The following is an 18,767-nucleotide window of genomic DNA, read 5'->3' on the forward strand; positions in this document are numbered from 1 at the left end:
GTGGTAAGTGCAGGATCTGAACAAAGGACCTTGGGGCCAGGTGGTGGCACACCTGGTTGAGCGTACACATTACAGTGTGCAAGGACCTGGGTTCGAGTCCCCTGCAGGAGGGAAGATTCGTGAGTGGTGAAGCAGGACTGCAGGTGTCTCTCTGTCTCTCTCCCTCTCTATCACCCCCTTCCCTTTCAATTTCTGGATGTCTCTATCCAATAAATAAATAAAGATAATAATGAACACAGGACCTTCTCCTGCTAAGCCCTGTGCTCTACCACTCAGCCGTTTCCTCAGCTTATTCAAGCAAGAAAACATGAGGGACAGTTCCTCCCAAAGTTGACTTCTCTGTCACCTGCTTCAGTGGCCACCATTTAGTGCTACAGTAGTTAAGTGGTGACTGTGTTCTTTTTCAGCCAACTACCTTCACTTTTTTTAAAAGCCTCTGTATCAGAGTGGAGGGCTTTCAACTTAAAAGCAGAGGACGGTGGGACTTGGGGAAGAAGGATGGTGGATGTGAAGGGATCTCATTCTGAAGAAGGGACTCTGGTCTGTGAGTCATTAGACCTGGGTCTTAATTCAGTTATGAAGCCTCATTCAGTTGACCTCTTTTAACCTACATCCTGCTCTGCAAGATGATGGGCCTGGGTAGAGAGTTGTCTCTCTCTCTCTCTCTCTGCTTCAGTTCCTTCTCATTCACTCCCTGTCATGGTGGAACACAATGGTGGGAGCCTGGGAACACAGACAAGGGAAGTCAGATGTTGGACAAAGACACATCTGAGCACCTCTCCAGCTCCCTGCTGCCCTCAAGACTGCCATTCTTTGAGCCTTTCTTGAAAGAGCCAGCTACACACATTCTTTCAGCTCTAGTGGATGAATGAAGCCTCTTCACAACGCTGCTCAATGGCTCCAAGCCAATGCTTCCTTTGGAAATAAAGAATCTAGCTAAAAGATGCCCCATTGAATGGTAATTATCTCTCTCTCTCTCTCTCTGTCTCCTCCCTGCACCATGAAAGTCTCAGATCTGAATTCTAAGATTAAGCCAATCTTTGCCATCATAGCTGATAACTTTCATTCGAAAGAGAGAGTCACAACACTCCAAGTACCACTCCAGCACCCACAGAGCTGTCCATTTGCTTTGTCTTTCTGGCTCACATGTGATGCCAGGGATCAAACCCAGGAAATCACATACGCAAGGCTGAGAGACTCACTATTTTACAGAGCTTCTATCAGTAATTGGTATTAGGCATTGCAGCCAGAGTTGGCCATTCATTCAACCATGCATTCATGATTCAAGGGGCACTGGGACCCATCTAGACACTTGTCTCACTAACTCACAAGCTCAGTCAGACCTGCCGGATTTCACGAGCTCTTCTGTGTTCTACCAAGGTAGTCCCACCTGGGTACCTTAGCCAGAGGACTCTCAAGAGAGACTAAGTTCAGGCCAAAACATCAAGGAGGCATCAAATAAATCCAAAGGGCAGCCCTAGTCTCTTGTTTCCCCAGAAATGTTAATATCTCCAAGTCCCCCTGGGTCAGAAACTGTAATCACTGCCACCAACAACAAAGAGAATGAGGTGGGGGGAGGGACAGAGAGAGAGTGAGAGACTGAGATTGAGAGAGAGATTCTTCCAAGGAAACCTCCACACCCACAGCCTCTCAAAATATCCTCCTGGAACACAGTTTGCAACCACTTTGGACGAAGGCACCAAACTTAGCTAAGCCCGGGGGTGGAGGGAGAGTGTTGTGCATAATTCCAGGGTTTGTTTCAAGTCATTAAAGTGCCTCACTCAACACAGAAAGGCAACACCAAAATAAGCCTTTGGTTCAGTTCGCAGCGGCCACACGAGGCCTCCAGGGACTGCAGCCCGGTGGCTTCCTGCAATAGCCAAGGTCACCGGACACGGGGGAGCCAGCGAGGATGCAAATGTGCTCCTTTAAGCTCCCTGCCGTCATCACCCCCCCCACACACACACACACTTTGCATTGAGCTGTCTGTGCAGAGTTTATAAGATGCCCCTGGAGGTGATCTATCAGCAATGTCTGAAGGCAACAAGCCAGGGAGCAGGAACTCTGTGGAGTGGTTATGCATGAGCGCTCACAGGGTCTTAGAATGAGGAGGCTGCTATCTCTCTCTCCCAGGGCTGATTACAGAACAGAGGCTTACATGCGGAAGGGAAGGGACATACCTGATAGACCTCATCTGTTGCCATGCCTGAGGACCCAGGTTCAACCCCCCAGGCTCTACTTGCAGAGAGAAAAGCTTAATGAGAGTGGGAGCAGTGCCATGGTTATCTCCCCCTTACCCTCTATAAAAATACATAAATAGAAATAAATAAATATAGTCCCTGGGAATAGTGAAGTCATGCAGGCACTGGTGCCAGCAATCACACTGATGGCAGAAATTAATAATGGGGGTCTGTCTGTCAACGCCCATGTTCAGCGGGGAAGCAATTACAGAAGCCAGACCTTCCACCTTCTACAACCCACTATGACCTTGGGTCCATACTCCCAGAGGGTTAAAGAGTAGGAAAGCTATCAGGGGAGGGGGTGGTATACGGAGGTCTGGTGGTGGTAACTGTGCGAAGCTGTACCCTTCTTATCCTATGGTTTTGTTTCCTTTTTATAAATAAAAAATTAAAAAAATAATAGGGGGTCTGGCAGTGCACCCACTACCATGTCTAAGGACCAGATTCAAGCCCCCCCCCCACCCCTACCTGTAGGGAGGTGGTAGGAAGCTTCATGAGAGGTGAAGCAGTGCTGCAGGTCTCTCTCTTCTTCTCCCCTCCTCCATAGTTTCTCTCTGTCTTATTAAATAGAAAGGAAAGAAGAAAAAAGGGGGGGCGGGAATGGCCACCAGGAGCGGTGGATGGATAATGCCCTAGCGTCAACCCTGGTGACAAGAAATGATGATGATGACGACAATGATGGCTCACGTCAGAGATGGTGTGATGCAGAGGTTCAGCTGTCCCCCAGTTCTGGAGGCAAGGAGACATGGGGAGGAACACCGCCAGACTCTCCTCTCAGACCACACACAGAGCTTGTGCTGACTGGCATTGATCCAGGTCAAAGTGATACTGGCAGGTGACAGATATTCTGTCCTCCTCTTTCTTCTTAATCACTGTACGGGGGGGGGGGGGAGTATTGGTTTACAGGAAAGTTGTTGACGTATGTGTACAATGTCTCATCTCCCTCTGTTAAGTGTCCACACCACACTCTCACCACCCTGACTTAGCGCCTTTTCCACCTTCGTGATGGGGAGATTGCCTTTCCACAGTCGAGATCAACAGTCCAGACTCCAAAATCCAAAGACTCAAAGGGCCTGACTTGAGGACAGAATTCTCAGTCCTGTACAGGGGAGCCTTTAATAGGCCTCTTGTCACATCAGTCTATAAACTGGGAAATGGACCTTGTATAGGAAGCCTGTCCTCGCAGGGGGAGGCAGGGCAGCAGCATGCAAGCTTCACGCTCACCCTCTCAGTCTCAGTGAACCTCCCTGAAAGCACTATCTCTAGGACTCAAATGCCAAACTGCCCAGGATCCTCAGCTCACACGGTGCCAACGATAATAACGCAAACCACAACAGCTAGCAGATCCCCCTTTGCCAGCTGCTCCCAAAGCAGCAGGCAGGGCACTTTCTGCTCTTTAAATCATGTTACTCACAAAGCTTTACCGTCATTATACCCACTTGACAGAGAAGGATGTTAAAGCTTGGGAAAAAAGGTTAAAACCTACCTTTGACTAAAGCAAAGAGATGGATCCAGTATGATTGGCTTGTATGCCATCAGCAAAACCTGCTCTCTGATAAATATATGAACTTCTTAAAAAGTGGCATATGGGGGGGTGGGCAGTAGCACAGCAGGTTAAGCACACATGGCACAAAGCACAGGGACCAGTATAAGGATCCCGGTTTGAGCCCCCGACTCCCCACCTGCAGGGGAGTCGCTTCACAGGCAGTGAAGCAGGTCTGCAGGTGTCTGTCTTTCTCTCCCCCTCCTCTCTCCATTTCTCTCTGTCCTGTCCAACAATGAACGACATCAACAACAACAGTAATAACCACAACAAGGCTACAACAACAAGGGCAACAAAAGGGGGGGAGAAAGGCCTCCAGGAGCAGTGGATTCATGGTGCAGGCACCGAGCCCCAGCAATAACCCTGGATGCAAAAAAAAAGTGGCATATGGAGGCACCAGGTGGTGGCACACCTGATTAAGCACACACATTACAGTGCACAGGGGCCTGGGTTCAAGCTCCTGATTCTCACCTGCAGGGGAAAAGCTTCACAAATGGTGAAGCAGAACTGCAGGGATCTCTGTCTCATTCTCTCTTTATCTCTTCCTCCCCTATTTCTGTTTCTATGCAGTAATAAATAAATAAATATTTTAAAAGGTGGCCTATGTATATAATGGAACATTACTCCACCTTGAAAAGGAAAGAAATAGGAACACAGGCTTAGACATGGATAAATGTAAAAGATACTATGCTAAGAGAAATATAAGAGACATGAAAAATCAAGGACTTCATGACTCCACTTAAGGGAGGAAATTAGTATACACAGTCAAATTCACAGAGATAGGCAGTAGCATGGTGACTGCCAGGCACTGGGAAAGGGAAGGTGGGATAGAAAGTTAGCATTTAATGACTACAGTCTCAGATTCACAAGATGAACAGAGTTCTGTGGCCAGAAGGTGGAGAGAGTTGTACAACAATGAGGATGTACTTAATACCAGGGAACTGTGTATTCAATAATGATAGAAATGTTAACTGGTAAATGATGGGCATTTACCACTATCAAAATGATTTTTGAAGAGAGAAAATATCCAACATAACCTCTTTTCATCTACACAGATGTGGATATGTATACAAATGTTATGTAGTTGGTATACTATATATATATATATATATATATATATATATATATATATATATATATATATATAATATTCCAAAAGATACACAGTATCCTGACTAGTTAGCAAATTTTGACGATCTTAATAGAGGAATGTAGAGAGGTTTTTTTTAAAAAAAAAAAAAAACTGTATCCCCAGATGACTTGTACATGGCAACTTAAAATGTGAACATAAAATTAGAAACCTGAGATCTTGAAACAAATGCTTTTTTTTTTCCTTTTACAAAAAAGAACTTGCTCTCCAACAAGAGCACAAATAATGGAATGTCAGTTTTCACTGCTCCATCTCAAGTTCTCGGCCACCTGCCTGCTATACTCTGCCCCTTTCCCAAAAGAAAACCTTGAAATGCCCATTTGAGCCGCCCTGAGGCAAGAGCAAGGATGCAGGAAGATCCCCTACAAGGAAGGTCAGAATGGTGCACTTTACACACATGCGCACACACACACACACACACACACACGCACACGCACATGCACACACACGCACGCGCACACACACACGGCACCCTCTTTGTCTTGGTGACCACCATGGGGGATGCTGGTCATACCAGGGGCTGACAGATCTTGCAAGATAAATGAGTCCAAACTGGACTTTTGACCACAAGTACCATCCTGCAACTCCCCTCCCTACCCTCTGCACAATCCAGGACGCCCAGGATCACACCACCGGGAAAAAAACAGAACAATGCAGCCCTGTCCATCCTCCTCCTCTCCTCCCCACTTAAGGCCACAAGTCCTCCCATCATTGCGTCTTTGAAAGAAATATTCTGATACCCATTCTCTCGTGTCCTGGATCCCCCAAGCAGACCCGTCGGGCATCTCTCTCTCCACTTCTCTCAGAAGCCACCACAAGTCAGGTTCTGCTCAGGGGTCAACAAGTCATCGGCACTTCAGCAGAAGCTACCCAGGACATCCCTGCCAGGACACCTCCTTCCTAGGCAGTCCCAGCCAAGCCCCACCAGGAAGAGCAAGTGGAAGTGGCTTCTGGTTAGGCACACAGCCTGCCAATGGGTGACCAGAGCCTGCCCTCTGTCCACACAGCCTCCTCCAACACGCTTTCCCAGGAAACCCCGGCCCACCTGCAGCGCCGGAGGAGAAGGCAGATCCAAGAGCTCCCAACCCACCATGCCCATCTGTTCCCCGAGGAGGAAGGGACCAACGCCTGAGGCAGGAAGAGGAGAAGAGCCAGAAGCCACACTGCAGATGGGAGCAGCTCCCGGTGTGAACTTATCAGCTTGGTTCCTGCTGCTATCACTGCAGCCTACACACAGAGACACACAGACACACACACACACACACACACACACACACACACACACACACACACACACACACACACCCTCCTCCATCCCCACCCCAAACCCTAGAACTGGAAGAGAGGAGAGAACAGGAGAGAGAGAGAGGCATTCAGAGAAGCAGACCCCTACCCCCCATTTGTAGCAGAAGCCACCTGCCCACCCTGGCCCCCAGACCCACCCCAGATGGGTGTCTCAGCCTTACCTGAGCTGTTTTTGATCTCCTGCCCCTCATGCTGCTGCTCTGGCTCATCTGGGGGTGGCTGGAACCTTCGGATAGACAGTGCGACTTGCGACAGGGCAGCGTGTTGTAATTGCTGTAGGGGAGAGCCTCCTCGGTGGGTGCCGGGGGCATCTTGTGGCTTGCCAGATCGACAACACCAGACACCAGGTTCTGCCCGTAGCTGGGGAAGGGGGTCCTCGGCCCCCCACTGGAGGCTGTCCCCCCGGAGTTTTTCTGTGTGTATAAGTCGCCCAGGGAGTTGGCTCTCTGACAGGAGCTGAGCCTCCGGGGCTGGTGCTGCAAGCTGGCCCCAGGTTCCATCCCCCGAACCGCTGTCGCCTCTTCCTCTTCCTCCTCCTCCTCGGCCTCCTTCTCCTCTTCGGCGGAACCTAAGATCTCCTCGTTGCTTGTCATGTGTTCTTGGCTCAGATCGGAGAGAGAGAATTCCAGACTGTCCTCCCTCCAGATGTCTGCAGATTTGGAGCGCTTCTTCTTAAAGCTGGCCGACTCTAGGAAGGGCCCGTTGGACGTGTAGGGGTGCGGGTGCCTGGCCCCCTCGGCCAAGTAGGGGTCTTCTTCTGAGTCTGCCATGCTCTGTACTGAGGCGGCAGTCAGCACAATGCTGCCCACCACGCTGGGGGTGACGGATGAGTCGGTGTAGGACACGGGTCTCAAGCCCATGTCCACCCGGTCCACCCAGATGCGGCTGCCAAAGTCCTCCTCCAGGGCACCCTCCTGGGAGAAGGGCTCCAGACCATTCTCGGCCAGGGACTGGGGGATGCTGGGGGTGCTGCTGGACCGTGTGCTGACTTCGGAGCTGCGGTGGGTCACCTTCCCCGAGGTGTGGCGGGTCCTTCGGGCCTTGTGTGACAGGCGCAGGGAGCGTGAGGTGTGTTTGCGGCCCAGGCTGGCGTGTTTGTCCCCATAGAACTCATGCTCTGCATTCTGGCTTTCTGTGTTGCCCATGGCTTGATGGTCTGCAGAAAAGAGAGAGGATGGGGGGGGGGGGGGTGAGTCACCAAAAGGGGTGTGACACAGAGAGCCCCGCTGCTCAGGTAGGGCAGGCACCGTGGCAGATAACCTCACAGCTCCTGGGAGACATCGGCAGGGTGAGAACCCCAACCCCACAACCAGAGATGTGAGATTCACCAGGGAATGAGAACCTGAGGGGATGGACGACTGGCCTTGCCCACAGAGTGGACAGGGAACTTCTTCCAAGCTGGCAACCTCATATCCTTCTCACTAAACTCTGAACTCTTTCTCTTTTCTTTTCTATTCTCTCACCCCCTCCCCCCGAGTTATCATTGGGCCTCGGTGCCGGCAGTACAAATCCACGGCTCCTGGCAGCCATTTTTTTCCCCATTTTATTGGGCAGGACAGAGAAAAATGGAGAGGGGAATGGGAGAAAGGGGGAGAGAGAGACAGAGACACCTGCAGACCTGATTCACCGCTTGTGAAGCTTGGCCCCGGAAGGTGGGGAGCTGGGGGCTCAAACCAGGCTTCTTGCTCGGATCCTTGGGCTTTGTACTGTGTTCTGAGTTCTTTCAAATCTTTTTCCACACCCCACACGGAAGGTTGAGAGCACATTATACCATATGCAAAGATCCAAGACCCCAGTCCCCACCTGTGGGAGGCTGGGAGAGGAGTTTCATGACTGGTGAGACAGTATTACTGCTGTCTCTCTCCTCCCAGCTCAATTTCTCACTGTCTTTATCAAATAAATAAATAAGTAAAATTATTTTGAAAAGAGCACAAACCCAGGAGAGAGTCAGATGACAGGCTGTTGGGGACAGCGTTGACGCATACAGAAAATAAAATTTGAGGGCCAGGCTGTGGCGCACCAGGTTAAATGTACTTAGCATGAAGTGCAAGGCCCTCAGTAAACATCCCAGTTCAAACCCCTGGTGCCCCACTTGCAGAAGGGTCGCTTCACAAGTGGTAAAGCAAGTCTTCAAGTGTCTCTCTCTCTCTCCCTCCCTATCTTCCTACCCCTTCTCAATTTCTCTCTGTACTAGCTAAAAAAAATTTTTTTTAGCTGAAGAAATGACCACAGAGCCAGTGGATTCATAGTGCAGGCACCAACTCCAGCGATAAGCCTGGAGGCAAAATACATAAAATAAAATTTCAGTGGTCCCGAAGATAAAGCATTGAGGTCCTGAGTTCAAGATGGTAGCACATGTACCATCTTCCTGCCTTTTTCATTCATTCATTCATTCATTCATTCATTCATTCATTCATAAATAAATAAATGCTCAAGAGGTCCCCCCCCACCGGGGGAGGGGTTTTCTTTCTATCCTTCTTTCCTTCTCTTTCTCCCCTTATTTTTCCCAAGGAGACGAGCATTTATTAGGAGAAAGGAAGCACAGAAAAATAGAATCAAGTACAATCAATACAGGCATGTAAACCCCCGAGGAAGATCTTTCTTCTCCTTCATCTCCTTCTCTTTCTCTTTCTCTTCTTTTCTTTTTTTTTTTTTAAATTACCACCAGGGTTATCACAGGAGCTCGCTGCTTGCACGATGAATCCACTGCTACTGGCGGTGTTTTTATTTTTCTCCTTTTCTTTGATTTTAATAGAACAGAGAGTAACTGACAAACAGAGAGAAAGAAGCAGAGAAACAAAGAGACACCTGCATCCCTGCTTCACCACACGTGAAGCTGCCCTCCTGAGGACTGTGGGCTTGAACCCGGGTCCTTGTGATGGTGATTTGTACACTTACTGAGTACACTGCTTCCTGCCCTCCCTGGGTCTACTGCATCTGCATCTGTCTGAGTTCAGGGAGACTTCCAAATCCCTCAGGGCGGAGAAAAGGAAAGACTGAAGGTCTGAGTCCAGTCAGCTGTCAGCCCTTCCTAATAAAGCAGAGTTGAAAAATAAAAATAAAGTGCTTTTACCTTCAATTGCACAGCATTTTGGAAACCTTAATTTGTTGTTTTTTTTTTTTTTTTTTTTTTTTTGGGTAGGGGGTGGGTGGGTAAGAAAGGGGAGGGAGATAGAGAAGTCTCCTCTCAGCCACGCAGCCGACTAATGGGTTTATTTCTGGGAGTGAATCCAAGCTGAGAACATGAGTCTGGTACAGGGTGCCCAGCACAGAGAAATTCACATTAGGAAACTACTAAGTGTGAGTCAGCCTTTGGGGATGGCCCAAATTAATTCAAGTCCCTCCAAAAGGCTGTTCCATCCTTTCTCTCTCTCCTCTCTCTCTCTCTCACTAGATAATGTTTACCCATGGTGGGTTACTCAGGGTAGGAGATAGGAATGGCAGGGATAGGGTGGAGGGTAGATAGCATAATGGTTATGCAAAGAAACTCTGAAGCCTGAGGCCCCAAAGCTCCAGGTTCAATCCCCTGCACCACCATAAGCCAGAGCTGACAAGTCCTCTGGTGTGTGTGTGTGTGTGTGTGTGTGTGTGTGTGTGTGTGTGTGTGTGTGTGTGTGTTTATAGAAAAAAGAAAAATTCTCAAGGAGCAATAAGCCTGGAAGGGGGGAGAAGAAGGGACGGAGGGAAGGAGAGGGGGAGAAAAAGAGAAAGAGAGAGGAAGGAAGGAAGGAAAGAAGGAAGGAAGAAATCTTAAAAATAAAGATGCAGGCAGGCACTTAACATATGCAGATGATAATGGTCAGACAAGAGAAAAAGAAAAATAACTGGGAGCATGGCTGATAGAACATGCATGTTACTACGCACAAGGACCCAGGTTCAAGCCTCTGGCCCCACCTGCAGTGGGGAAGCATCACGCATGGTAAAGCAGGGCTGCAGATCTCTCTCTCTCTCCCTCTCTCTGTCTCCCCCATCCCTCTCATTTTCTTTGTCTCTATCCAAAACAGTAATAATAACTAATTAAATCTTTTTAAAGGAACAATGGGCAGAGACATCCCTGAGCTGACACTTGCAAACATCTGCAGCGTCAGCCATCCGCACAATCGATCCTCAGACCCTGAGCACCTCTCACACTCCAGAAGCCAGAGGTAAAGCAGTGAACGAACACACCCCCACCTCCTGTGAAAGTCACTTCGTAGCAGGAGAAAATGCACCAAGAACAAAAAGGAACCAGAACTTACTGTGACTCTTAGAGAGCTCTGGACATATTTGGTACAATATCCCTTGAACACGATCTGAGGGTCACTCTATGATTTCAATGTTCTGCTTAAAAACATCGCTTCAAGGCTGTCGGGAGGTAGCTCACCCAGCAGAGTGCACATCTTGCCATTTGCGAAAGACTGATCACAAGATAGAAGCATCTGCACAGGGGAAGCTTCCTGAGTAGTGGAGTAATGCTATGATCTCTCCTTTCTCTCTCTCCCTCTCCCTCTCCCTCTCCCTGTCCCTCTCCCTCTCCCTCTCCCTCTCTGTGTCTCACTAGCTTAAAAAGAAGAAAGGAGGTTGTTGGGTTTAGTGGAACTGCACAAGAGATAACCTTAGGGGCTAACTAGTAATAATAATGATTTCTTTTTGCCTCCAGGGTTATCACTGGGGCTCAGTGTCTGCACTACACATCCACTGCTCCAGGAGGCCATTTTCCCCCCTTGTTGTTTATCATTGTTGTTGTTGTTGCTGTCATGGTTGTTGGATAGGACAGAGAGAAATCGAGACAGGGAAGACAGAGAGGGGGAGAGACAGACACCTGGAGACCTGCTTCAATGCTTGTGAGGCAACCCCCTCCTGCAGATGGGGAGCCGGGGGCTCAAACCCGGATCTTACGTCATTCTGCACCATGTGCGCTTAACCTGCTGCACCACCACTGGCCCCCAGTGATTTGTTTTTAAAACATTACATTGTTAAACTCCTTTTGGCACATACTTATTGGGCTGAAATTCATCACAAAAGGAAGGGAAAACCAGCCCAGGGAGATAGCACAGCAACAATGCAGGGGACTTAATATTTCAGCGAGATGCCTGGTAACTCACACAGAAGCCAGACGCTAAGTCAGAACAGTCCTTACCAGGTCACACATCTTATGATGCTCAGAATGGATTATTCCAAGTAAAAAAAAAAAAAAAAAAAAAAAAAGACTTCCTTTTAATAGCAACAAGTAGATTTCAAAACGGTAAGCTCAGGGACCAGGTGGTGGTAGAGCAGGCTGGGCGCACATGTTACATTGCACAAGGACCCAGGTTCCAGTCCCTGGTCCTCACCTGCAGGGAGGAAGCTTCACAAGTGGTGACACAGTGCTGCAGGTGTCTCTCTGTCTCTCTCACCCCCTTCTCTCTCAATTTCTCTCTATCTTTATCCAACAAATGAGTAAGAAAGAAAAAAAAAAAAGACAGTAAGTTCACGCCTCTCTGGCTGGTGTCTTTACAAGACAAGGAAAAAAAAAAAAAAGATTAAAAATTCAACTTGGTAGAAGGAAAATGAAAAGATCAACCTTCCAGGCATGACTTTCTGTTATCTACATTCCTAAAGATAACAGGCACTATGCTTCAAAAATAAATAAATAAAGGAGTATTTTAGGAACACTAAAAGCCATGGCCAACTTTCTTAGAGTCTGATTTGCATTAAGTAGACACTCAAAACAGTTGATGTGTCTACATATCTATATGTTTTGCCAGGAGATAAGAAAAAGCTTAGTTAGGGAGACCGCAGAAAGGTTCTGCAAAAGACTTTCTCATGCTTGAGGCTCTGAGGTCCTAGATTCAATCCCCAGCACCACCATAAGCCAGAGCTGAGCAGTGCTCTGATCTCTCTCTCTGTCTTTCATTGAAAATAATAAATAAAATAGTAAAAATAAAAATAAAACAAAAACGCTTGGGAAACAGTGTAAGTCACGGTCCCCTGTTAAGACCTACACAGATTTAAATGTGAAAGAAAGAGAAACAGTAAAAGAAACTGAGTGGAAGTCAAAAAGGCCAGTCAGCCCCAAAACTGTAGGAGAGGCCCTCCATCACATAAATGAAAAGTCGGCAAATAGGAACTGACAGGCACATTCTCAACCACACATTTCTGGTGAGGCACGTTTCTGCCAACAGAAAACTAATCAAGTTAAAAGCCTCTAGAGAGACGTTCCAAAGGAAATGGCCCCAACCTTCAAGAATAAAAGCACTTCATGCATCATGCTGACGGGCCCATTATATTAATAGTGTTTTTAGTAGCACCACCCAAGGCAGGGAAGAAGCCATTCTGATCTTGAGAATTCAGCTGTGGAGAGGAATGCCAAATCATTTCAACCTTGCCACCAGAAATCCTCCTGGCCTGACCCCAGCAGAGTCGGCAGAAGGCTGGAGACGGTGGAAGTGAGAAAGAAGTTTCTACGGGATGGCTAGAACCACCTCTCCACTTAGAAATCTTGTCCTAAAAAGTTGCTGAAAACCATGGAGACCCTTAGAGAAAAGCAGGTAGGACAGGGAAGAAAGAGGAAGAAGAAGAGGAGGAGGAAGACAGAGTGAAAGACCCCAACTGGGATGGAAATTGACAAAGAAGAGTCACAAAATAGGAGATTCAAGTGTTAGCAGCAAACACTTAAACGTTTTTTTAAATATGTTGTTTATTTACTATTTCTTAAATAGTGACAAATTAAGAGGGAGAGGGAGACAAAGAGAGGGAAAGACACTGGAGCCAGGCTCTGGCTAAGTGCACACGTTACAGTGCACAAGGACTCAGGTTCAAGCCCCTGATGCTCACCTCAAAGGGGAAAACTTCATGAGTGACGAAGCAGGGCTGCAGGTGTCTGTCTTTCCCCCTCTTTACCACCTCCACTCTCAATTTCTGTCTCTACCCAACAGCAACACCAATAATAATAGCGGGAAAGATACCTGCAGCACTGCTTCACCCCTCATGAAGCTTCTTCCCTGCTTGTAGAGACCTGGGGCTTGAACCCTGAATCAGGGAGTCAGGTGGTAGCACAGTGGGTTAAGCGCATTGTGGTGCCAAGCGCAAGGACCGGCTAAGGAACCCGGTTCGAGCCCCCAGCTCCCCATCTGCAGGGGGATCGCTTCACAAGTGGTGAAACAGGTCTGCAGGTGTCTATCTTTCTCTCCCCCTCTGTCTTCCCCTCGCTCCATTTCTCTCTGTCCTTTCCAAAAAGGACGACATCAATAACAACAATAATAACTACAACAACAAAAAACAAGGATAATAAAACAGGAATAAATAAATAATAGAGTATCAGTGAATCCAGAAAGCTTGAATGTTCATGGGGAATGAAGTGTGTTAGGGAGGAGGGAGGAACAAAGTGTTTAGAATGGGGGGGGGGTCAAGATATAGCCCACCCAATAGAATATAAACTTCACCATGTGGAAGGACATAAGTTCAATTCCCTGACACCACATGGAAGCAGTATGTATACACAGCAGCAGGGGGAGCTCCAGGAGTGGTGAGATGAAGCTGTGATGTCTCTCCTCCCTCCTCTGTATCTATCTGAAGTTAAAACTGTGTGTCTGTGGGGCAGAGTGGAGGCACACCTGCTTAAGTGATTACATTACAGTGAACAAGGACCCAAGTTCAAGCCCCTGGTCCCCACCTGCAGGGGGGAAGCTTCACAAGTGGTAAAGCAGGGCTGCAGGTGTGTCTCTCCCTCTTTACCTCCCCCTCCTCTCTTAATTTCTATCTGTAGCCAATAATAAATAAATAATGTGTGTGTGTGTGTGTGTGTGTGTGTGTGTGTGTGTATCTCCCCACCGGAAGCAGAGACATTGCTCATACGTGAGGTTCCAGGCAGGCACATCAAAGCCAGGATTTTAGCATAAGAGGGGTTCTCAATTTGGGAACCTCATGGCTGGCATTCACTATCCAAAACAACACTCCCCACCTTGCAGAATTCAGCCCTTCTGATCCCTGCCCTTCCTCTGCCAGACATTGTATCATATTTGTAACAATATCTATCTTTCTTTCTTTCTTTCTTTCTTTCTTTCTTTCTTTCTTTCTTTCTCTCTCTCTCTTTCTCTTTCTTTCTCTCTCTTTCTTTCTTTTTAAAGATTTTACTTATTTATGAGAAAGTTAGGAGGACAGAGAAAGAACCAGACATCACTCTGGCACATGGGCTGCCAGGGATTGAACTGGGACCTCATGCTTGAGAGTCCCAAGCTTTACCACTGTGCCGCCTCCCGGACCACTGTAGCAAAAAACTTGCTTATTATTGTTTTCATCTCTGTTCACGTCAGTTAGGGTCTATGCTTCAGGAAGGCAGAGAGTTTAGCTTGTCCTGTTTGCGGTTGCTCCCCAGTGCCTATACCACTGCCTGAGATGTACAGCAGATGCCAAGAAAGAAAGAAAGAAAGAAAGAAAGAAAGAAAGAAAGAAAGAAAGAAAGAAAGAAAGAAAGAAAGAAAGGACCTGAACCTAAAATGAGGAACACCTACAACTACAGGGAAAACAGAACTATGGAGGCTCGGAGGCATGACTGAACAGGGGATCACTTGAAGGTGGTACAACATCAGAGGACCAAGAAAACCCATGCAGGACCGGGAGATGGTTCAGTGGTGGGCACAGACTATGCATGCTGATGCTCCAGGTTCAATCCCCAGCACTGCAGTGATAAATTGGGGGCTGGCCAGTGTCACACCCGGTAGATACACACATAATCACAAGCAAGGACCAGGGTTCAAGCCCCAGATCTCCACATGTGGAGAGGAAGCATCGTCAAGAGTGATGGAGCAGTGTTACAGGTGTCTCTCTGTCTCTCTATCTCTCTCGCCTCTCACACCTTCTATCAAAGACAGATGGAGAAATACCTACAGCCCTGCTACACCACCACTAGCAAAGCTTTTCCCCTGCAGGTGGGGACTAGAGACTCAAACCCGGGTCCTTAGTTAAATGCTTTTTAAAGCTGCACCAGACAACACTAAAAACGCCCATGATGCATGCCAAAAAGGTGGGGCCAGTATAGCCTAGTCTCAAAGGGGAAGCCAGTCAAAGGATCCCAAGTGGCTAAGAATGACTTTTGGCATTATCAAATCAAGGCTGTTAAAACAGTTATGATGGCTGGGTGAGATAGCGTACTGATTCTGAAAAAGAAAAAAAGAAAAAGAAAAAAGCTTTCATGCCTGAGATTCCAAAGTCCAGGTTCAATCCCCTGCACCACAATAAGCCAGAGAGGAGCAGTGCTCTAATATTTCTGCATCCCCCCCCCCATTAAAACAAATGGGGGGGGGGGGGAGCCGGGCAGTAGCGCAGCGGGTTAGGCGCATGTGGAGCCAAGTACAAGGACTGGCATAAGGACCCAGGTTCAAGTCCCTGGTTCCCCACCTGCAGGGGAGTCGCTTCACAGGTGGTGAAGCAGGTCTGAAGGTGTCTATCTTTCTCTCCCCCTCTCTGTCTTCCCCATCTCTCTCCATTTCTCTCTGTCCTATCCAACAATGACGACATCAATAACAACAACAATAATAACTACAACAATAAAACAACAAGGGCAGTAAAAGGGAATAAATAAATAAATAGATAAATAAATAAATAAATAAATTGAAAAAAATAGGGGACTGATGGTGGTATACATGCAAAGACCTGGGTTCAAGCCCCCATACCCATCTGAAGGAAGCATGTTTCATGAGCAGTAAAACAGTGCTTCAGTCATCTCTTTGACTTTCTCCACCCCTTCCCCTCTCAATTTCTTTCAAATATAAGAAAATAAAATAAATAACCAATCAAGCAAAGGAAAATATTTAAGAAAAGACAAACAAACAAATAGAAAAAAGCCGAACTGAACTCCTTGCAGTACTTATGCAAGATCACTACTTAAAGGGCTGAGGAGACAGCATGATGGTTCTGCAAATACTGTCATGCCTGAGACTCCAAAGTCCCAGGTTCAATCCTACACACCACTCACCACAGCTAAGCAATGCTCTGGTCTTTCTCGATTAGTATCCTTCATTAGCATGAATCAATTACAACAACAATTACAACAACAACAATCACAGGGGCCAGGGAGTGGTGCACCTGGTTAAGTGCACATAGTACAAAGTGCAAAGGACCCATACAAGGATCCAGGTTCAAGCCCCTGGCTCCCAACCTGCAGGGGGTCCACTTCACAAGGGTGAAGCAGGTCTGCAAGCTTGTCACTTTCTCTCAACTTCTCTGTCCTAATAAGCAAAAATAAATAAATAAATAAATCACTACATCAATCAATTAATTATGAGGAGCAATTGGCAAGTAGTTACAGTGACTTGTACAACTCACCAATATCACGTGAATGTCTTTTCTTTTGAAGATATTTTTTCATAGAGAGAAATATCTTTTATTTTTTGGTATTATCTTTATTTGCTTATTGGATAGAGACACCCAGATATCAAGAGGGGAGGGGGGAGACAGAGTGGGAGAGACACAGGGAGACACCTGCAACCCTGCTTCATCACTCACAAAGCTTCCGCTCTGCAGGTGGGACTGGGGGCTCAAATCCAGGCTCTTGCGAACTGTAACGTGTGCACTCAACCCGGTGTGTTCCACCTGAATGTTTAAGCCATGCTTATGCTGTTATCTCCACACTGTGTAAGAAAATTATTCACACGCACAGAAAGAACATCACCCCGCGCTTATGTCTCTGGATGAAAAGGATAGAGAAACAGACACCTGCAGGGACAGACTGCTCAGAGGAAAAATGAGATCGTGAAAGAGATGCAAGGGAAACTTGGAATAACCTCCTCACCTAGAGAACCGGAGGGGGGGTGCTTATGATAATATTTGCTAGGTTTAAAATGTCTAAGCCCCTAGGTGGATATCAGATGTTCAAGTCGTCCTCCAACCACAGGGCAAAAGCCCCACCCAGGCAAGTTGAAGAACAAGCAAGGTCTCTACAATCAAAGCTCAGCTTTGTGGGTCAACCTGCCAGGGCTTGCCCTGCTCGGAGACAAATACACAAAAAGATGATTCTACTCTTCAGGTCACAAACACTTGAAATGCACATCTAAATCCTGGCTTGGAGAAGGGTAACATTTGTCTAAAGAATATTATTCTGGTAGTCCAAGAGGTGGCGCAACGGATAATGCACTGGACTCTCAAGGATAAGGTCCCGAGTTCAATCCCCGGCAACATACATACCAGAGTGATATCTGGTTCTTTCTCTCTCTCCTCCTATCTTTCTCATTAATAAATAAATAAAATCTTAAAGAAAAAGGAATATTATTTTGTTTATTAAAGAGTTTGCCCTGCTTTATATCTTTTATTATTTTTTTTACAGGGAGAAATCGAGAGAGGAGGGGAGGAGGATAGAGAAGGGGGAGAGAAAGATAAGACACCTGCAGATCTGCTTCACTGCTTATGAAGCAACCCCCCCCCCCCACGCAGGTGGGGAGCCAGAGGCTTAAACCCGGATCCTAATGCTGGTTCTTACACCACGTGTGCTTAACCCACTGTGCTACCGCCCGGACCCCTCTCCTGCTTTATATCTTATGTATTATTTCAGTCACCAAGTTGCAGACACTACCATGATTCCATCCTGACTTTCCTCGGCAGATGACCTCACCAGTGTGTCCTGGAATCTCACCTTCCCAGAGCCCTACCCAACTAGGGAAAGAGACACAGAGTGGGGGATGTGGATTGACCCACCAACGCTCATGTCCAAGGGAGAAGGAATTACAGAAGCCAGACCTTCCACCTTGTAAAAGAATTTTGGTCCATACCCCCAGAGAGGTATAAAGAATAGGGAAGTTTGCAATGGATGGGATGGGACACAGAACTCTGGTGGTGGGAACTGTGTGGAATTGTACCCCTATTATCTTACAATCTTGTTAATTAAATCACTAATAAAAATTCTAAGGAATATTATTGATACTATGATCATTAGAATAGTATTCATATATCACTACTATACACACATGTGGTATATATGCACATATATGTAATATGCACACACATATGTGTATATAATCAGAACTGTGCAAAACTTTTCAAAGCAAGTATTGCAGGCACGGGTGATCTCAATGGCAAAACTTACACTCTTTGTGTTTTTTCTAAAAAGTCTCCACACCACACCTGTAATTCATCTTCAGGAAGGAAAAAAAAAAAAAAAACATTGTAACGTCTTCTAAATCCCTGGGTTTTTTGGGTAATTGAAGAGAATAGGGTTATGGGCACTGTGTTGACAGCAATAATAAAACGACACCAAACCCAAACTCGAAACAGATGGCTTGGGGGAAATGACCTAAGATAAAGAAAACACTCTCTCGCTCGGATTGAATCACTCCTTCTCTCCGTTCCAAAGGCACTTGGCTTGAACACCTCACGTTGGGCTCCTTCACCACTGACACAGTTGTCTTGCTGAGATTTCACACACACCCCCAACCACTACCACACACCCTTCCTCCCCTTTTGCTGTCAATTCTTTTTTTTCTTTGCCTCCAGGGTTATTGCTGGGTCTCAGTGCCTGCACTAAGAATCCACTGCTCCTGGAGGCTATTTGTTCCCTTTGTTCCCTTACTGTTTATCG

The 18,767-nt window shown here is 47.0% G+C and overlaps 1 protein-coding gene and 1 long non-coding RNA gene across 7 annotated transcripts in view; one reads left to right on the forward strand and one right to left on the reverse strand.

Annotated features, from left to right (window-relative positions):
* The window catches only part of LOC132540491 (uncharacterized), a 493,968-nt gene that overhangs the window by 433,564 nt on the left and 41,637 nt on the right, over positions 1-18,767 (forward strand). The window lies entirely within an intron of this gene.
* The window catches only part of TIAM1 (TIAM Rac1 associated GEF 1), a 447,258-nt gene that overhangs the window by 194,001 nt on the left and 234,490 nt on the right, over positions 1-18,767 (reverse strand). For all 6 annotated transcript variants that reach the window (XM_060198601.1, XM_060198598.1, XM_060198600.1 and 3 more), the window contains one exon: positions 6,400-7,394. In XM_060198601.1, the coding sequence (XP_060054584.1) occupies positions 6,400-7,383 (984 nt within the window). In that variant the 5' untranslated portion in view covers positions 7,384-7,394. The remainder of the gene's footprint in view (positions 1-6,399; positions 7,395-18,767) is intronic.

This window comes from Erinaceus europaeus, chromosome 9 (assembly GCF_950295315.1).
Source record: "Erinaceus europaeus chromosome 9, mEriEur2.1, whole genome shotgun sequence".
NCBI classification, from domain to species: domain Eukaryota; kingdom Metazoa; phylum Chordata; class Mammalia; order Eulipotyphla; family Erinaceidae; genus Erinaceus; species Erinaceus europaeus.